General features: G+C 47.4%; 1 protein-coding gene across 1 annotated transcript; it reads left to right on the top strand.

Moving 5' to 3' along the window:
• Positions 1–338: 338 nt before the first annotated feature.
• LOC106454209 (uncharacterized protein At3g60930, chloroplastic-like) lies at positions 339–1,779 on the top strand. Its single transcript, XM_013896365.1, has 4 exons — positions 339–870; positions 961–1,145; positions 1,200–1,577; positions 1,648–1,779. The coding sequence occupies exons 1-4, from the start codon at positions 339–341 to the stop codon at positions 1,777–1,779; spliced, it is 1,227 nt and encodes a 408-aa protein (XP_013751819.1).
• Positions 1,780–4,544: the final 2,765 nt, after the last annotated feature.

Below are 4,544 nucleotides of genomic sequence, written 5' to 3'. Positions count from 1 at the left end.
CCAGCCTCTTTTGATTTGATCGAAAAGGAAAAGGGGCGGTTATCTTTTGACCAGGGTCTTGTCGTTTGGTAACTGATATCACTCGGATCTGGTTTTATCGATCATTTTCGAAAAGAGCCGTTCGTTGGCGCTCTTATTATTATTATTTTAATCGGTAACGGCTACTCTAGCCGCCGCTAGGGCATAGGCTAGGTCATAATTTCTTTTCTTGATAGCGATGATAGAGCCATTAAGGTGGCTTATATATACGTAGAGGGTCTTCTTTTTATCGTACCTCCGCTTCTTCTTACTCATCTCTTCCGCCTTTGCTTTGAATCTTTCGGTTCTTTGAGCTCGAGATGTGTTCATCTTTTACTTTTCCTCATCCGACTACTACAGCCGATGATCTCGAGAACCATTATAAGGTGTATGGGGTCGATCGTTCCGTCGTCCTTGATTTGGCCGGTACACATGAGACTCCCGAAACCGTGAGAGAAGGCTACTACAGAGCTTATCTTTCCTTCTTTCACTCATGCGGTCTTATCTTCCCGATCTCGGAGCCAATACTCGAGGTCCTGGCGAAGCTTGGGTTATCGCTTACCCAGCTTCTCCCGAACTTTCTTAGGCATCTTGTTGCCTTCTTGGTTAAGTCTAGGGAGGAGGGTCTTGTTTTTGGTCTTAGCGAGTTTCGTCAGTTCGTTCTGGTGAAGCGGAATAATCAGAATCCTGGTACTTTCCTCGTGTCTCCGCGCCCAGCTCACCACGTTATCGAGGACATCCCTTATCGCGACGAGAAGTGGCGCAAGCAATTTTTTGTTTTCAAGATAGATCGAGCATCTATGGGTGACTTCGATTTCTCCCAGCTTCCCCGGCGTTGGGCCGAGACTATCAGTTAATTTTCTTTTTTTGCCTATGTGTTGATGATTTTTTTTTTTTGGGGAGTCGAAGACTAAAACTTTCGTTTATTTTCGTTTGATTCAGTTCCTTCTGGAAGCTCTTCAATGTCAGATGAGATCCGTGGTCTGATGAGGGTCCTTCGGAGGGGTCGTTCAAACTGGTTTACTTTCAATCAAACTCAGATTCAAACTGTCTTTGCCTTGCCGGTGGGGATCGACAGGGCTCCTTTGGTTGAGTCGTCTGAAGACGAGGCCGAACACTCCCAGGAGGTTGTAGTGACTCCTTCTGTTCAGACCCAGTCTTCAGATCGGCTAACTTGACAGCTTGTGAGGAGGTCGTCGTTCCAAACTCCTGGGTCTGCATCGAGGGGGCGAGCTTCCGGAAAGTCTCCCTTGATCTCGATTTATGATTCCGACGACGAAGATGTTTCACGAGAGACTCGATCTCCTGTCTCGCTGAGTCCTGGCTCGGAAGACAAGACTGTGGCGGTGACTCGCAAGCGACGTCGGTCATCAGAGGGTGCCTTGCCTGGTTCGTCTCGTCCTAGGTTCATTTCTGAGGGAGATGGTTCTTCGTTTGCGGCCCAAAGCGACCTAATATCCCTTGCTGGTCGCATGAGGTCCGCGGGTTGTCGTCTCCCATCTCTCGCTTCCTCGGTTGAGAGGGAAGCCTACGCCAAGGTTGCTGTGGCGAGCTCTAAGGTTCATTTCTCGCCTTCATTCTTTTTGAAAATCTGTTTTGTGGTATTTGCTTATTTCCATTTCTTCTCAGGTGATGGAAGCTTTTAATGAGTATGTCGTGACGATGGAAGATCATGTAGTGGCTTCTCGGAACGACAAGGAAATCGAGAGCATCAGTTTTGAGATCAAGAGTCTTTCGGAGGAGCTCGAACCCACTAAGTGAGAAGGGAAGAAGGATGCCGAGAAGATCGAAGCTTTGACTGAAGACTGGAGGAGAGTCCATCTGGAGAACGAGGCTCTCACGTCCCAGATGGTTGCTCAAAGGGCAAGAATTGCGGCTCTCGAAGTCGAGAGAGATCGGGACATTCGCCGCGCTTCACGCATTGCGCATCGCGATATCGCGGCAAAGTATCGGGAAGTTCTCGAATCTTTGAAGGGTAGGTGGGCGAGCAAGAAGAGGGAAGTGTCTGCTGAGATCCGGCTACAAGAAGTGACCGCCAACATCGATCTCCTGAACGAGCTTAAGGATGGGGGTCTGACTGTGGATGCAGAGCTTGCACGATTAAAGGGAATGGAAGAAGACTGCGAGGATCTTGTCGCCCAAGCCGCCGTGCTGGATTGTTCAATCTCCGAACTCGATCTTCTTCAAGTCTCAGATGATTTGGTGGATCAAGTCGGGGGGGTCGTCTGTCCCCGATGATTCTGTTTCTAGTTAGTTTTTTCTGTTTTAATATCTTTTGTTTTTTTGACGATCTTTGATCTTGATATCTTTGATATCTTTTAATGGATAAGCATAATATTTTGGAATATCCTTGTTTCCTTAGCTTTCGAGATTCTTTTTGTTCGAGTTGTTGAGATATGGCGAGGTTCCGATCCCTATAAAGCTTTGGCTTTGCTCTAGGGTTCATCATAGTACCTCATTTAGTCTCGTTTTCGCTCGCTAAAGGAATATGATTTCGAGAATATCTAACTTTCGCGATTCCGATAGGGTACGAACTCGAACTAGTAGTGCCAATGCGGATCGTATTCGATCCGGAGATGTGAGTGATGCGCTCACAGAAGTTCTTCGTGAAGAGACCCCACTTCTGCGGCCTTCAACCCAAGGGGTCAATGATCCCGAAGGTGAAAAATCTGTGGCTCGCGTTAAGTCGAGTAGCCCAACGGGTTCAGAGGGGCGTGATCGTCCTCCGAAGAAGGCTAAAACGAATGGTTTGGATCGCCGTCTTGGTGTCTCGGGCGAAGCGGCTGTTGCTAAGCCGTTTCATTGGTAGTTCTCGCATTCCAAGTATTGTCCTATTACGGAAGATCCAGATAGTGTTGCTCATTTGGTGAGGCACTTCAAACCTGCTGGATGTCCGCTTCCCTCTCTGCATAATATGACGGAGTGCGAGGCTTACGTAAACATGGCTGTGGCCCATGCCAAGGTCATTCCTTTTGGAATTTGGTCATTGTCGAATCTTTGGTTCGTTTTGTCTGTACTGATTTGTCGTGTTTCAGGCTATGGAGGCTAACAACGAGTTTGCGGCGACTTTAGAAAAACGCCTGCAAGACGTTCCGCATTCTGACAAACTTTATGAAATAAAGAATGTCGTTCGTGAGCTAAAGCTCGGTCTAAAGATGGCTCAAGACCGGGAGCGCGCCAAAGCGGCTCAACTGGCTGCCGCTGAAAAGCTAGGGAATCAGGCTGCTTTGTTCGAAGCTCGTCTGCGAGTTGTGAGTAACGAAAGGAAATCGGCTCTCGAGCAAGTTTACTTCTTGGAAGCGTAGGTTGAATCTTCTGCCAATAAGTTCTCTGACGACCTTCGCCGTGCGACACGTGTGGCCAAAAAGACTATGGCGGATAGCTATCTGGATGTGCTGGTTTCTCTGAAGGAGAAATGGGAAAAGAAGAAGGCTGCAACTGATTGTGAGGCTCGTCTTCGGGAAGTCGTGGCAAATATAGATCTCTTGAAGGAGATCATGAGCAACAATCTCCTAGCTTCGGATGAGTTGTTGCGGCTTCGAGCTTGGGTCCGAGGTCGATGTGATGGCGACCTCGGATTTCTCTGTTGGGAAGCTCGACCTGCCTAAGATTTCGGAGGATCTGCCAGAGGATTTCTTCGATAAGGTTCCTTCTGCGGCGGATGACGTGGCGAAGTGCTCGGGTGATCGCTTTGAGGATGGTGAATTCAGCATCGAAAAGTAGCTTTAGGGACTTTCTTTGTTTTTCCCTCTGCCTTTTGTTGCTTTATTATTTCTTATTTAATAAAGAAGGGGTCGTGGGTCCTGATTTATTTGTTGCCATTTTTACGTTTTATGCGAAGCCGATCTTTTGGGGCCATGTGTCGATTTGTTGTCGATACGTTTATCGAGAGTTTCGATGTAACAAAAGATTTTGTTAGCTAGTTTTGTCGCGCTTGTTGGCGGAGTTGGCCGCGACCGAGGACTTGATCATGGTCCCGGTTTTTGGTCAACTGTCGCAGTTATGTGATTTTCTGATACGAGAAGTCTGGTGTGTTCGAATGTCTAAGAACTGTATTTATTACGGTGTCGGATTATGTTTCGTTACATGTTTGTGAAAATAAAGGCAATTTTTGATATTGTCGTGCCGTTGTTCTTTGGGTGTTGCGGTAAGTCCACTTTGAGTTCTATAGGTGGAGGGTGACTGGACTCGTATCGTGAGTTGCCTACGTACCCTCGCCGAGGGATCAAGTCATAACGTAGTTCGATTATTTTCCGAAGGATAGGGTCTGTTTTTCGATTGTTCGTGTGGGTAAGTATGTCTGTTGTTAATTTTGGCTGCCTGATTAAGGGTGTTTCTCGATGTCCTTAAAGCTCACGAGGTAGCATGTCCTGGAGTTCTTCTGGCTTCCTCTGATAGTTTCGATTCCTTTCGAGGTTAGAAATTTCAGGCATTGGTGATATGTCGAGGGGACTGCCTTCATGCTGTATAGCCAAGGTCTCCCGAGGATTGCATTGAATGGGGCTGGACGGTCTATCACGATGAAT

This window comes from Brassica napus, chromosome C8, assembly GCF_020379485.1.
Source record: "Brassica napus cultivar Da-Ae chromosome C8, Da-Ae, whole genome shotgun sequence".
NCBI lineage: Eukaryota > Viridiplantae > Streptophyta > Magnoliopsida > Brassicales > Brassicaceae > Brassica > Brassica napus.
Note: the sequence above shows the minus strand (reverse complement) of the source record. Positions and strands in the feature narration are given on the sequence as shown.

What these genes read in the sequence shown, in the direction of transcription:
- LOC106454209 (XM_013896365.1), top strand. Translation starts at nt 339, where the DNA reads ATGTGTTCATCTTTTACTTTTCCTCATCCGACTACTACAGCCGATGAT. An exon ending in GCGTTGGGCCGAGACTATCA is followed by an intron (nt 871 to 960) that starts GTTAATTTTCTT and finishes CGTTTGATTCAG; the next exon opens with TTCCTTCTGGAAGCTCTTCA. An exon ending in TTGCTGTGGCGAGCTCTAAG is followed by an intron (nt 1,578 to 1,647) that starts GTTCATTTCTCG and finishes ATTTCTTCTCAG; the next exon opens with GTGATGGAAGCTTTTAATGA.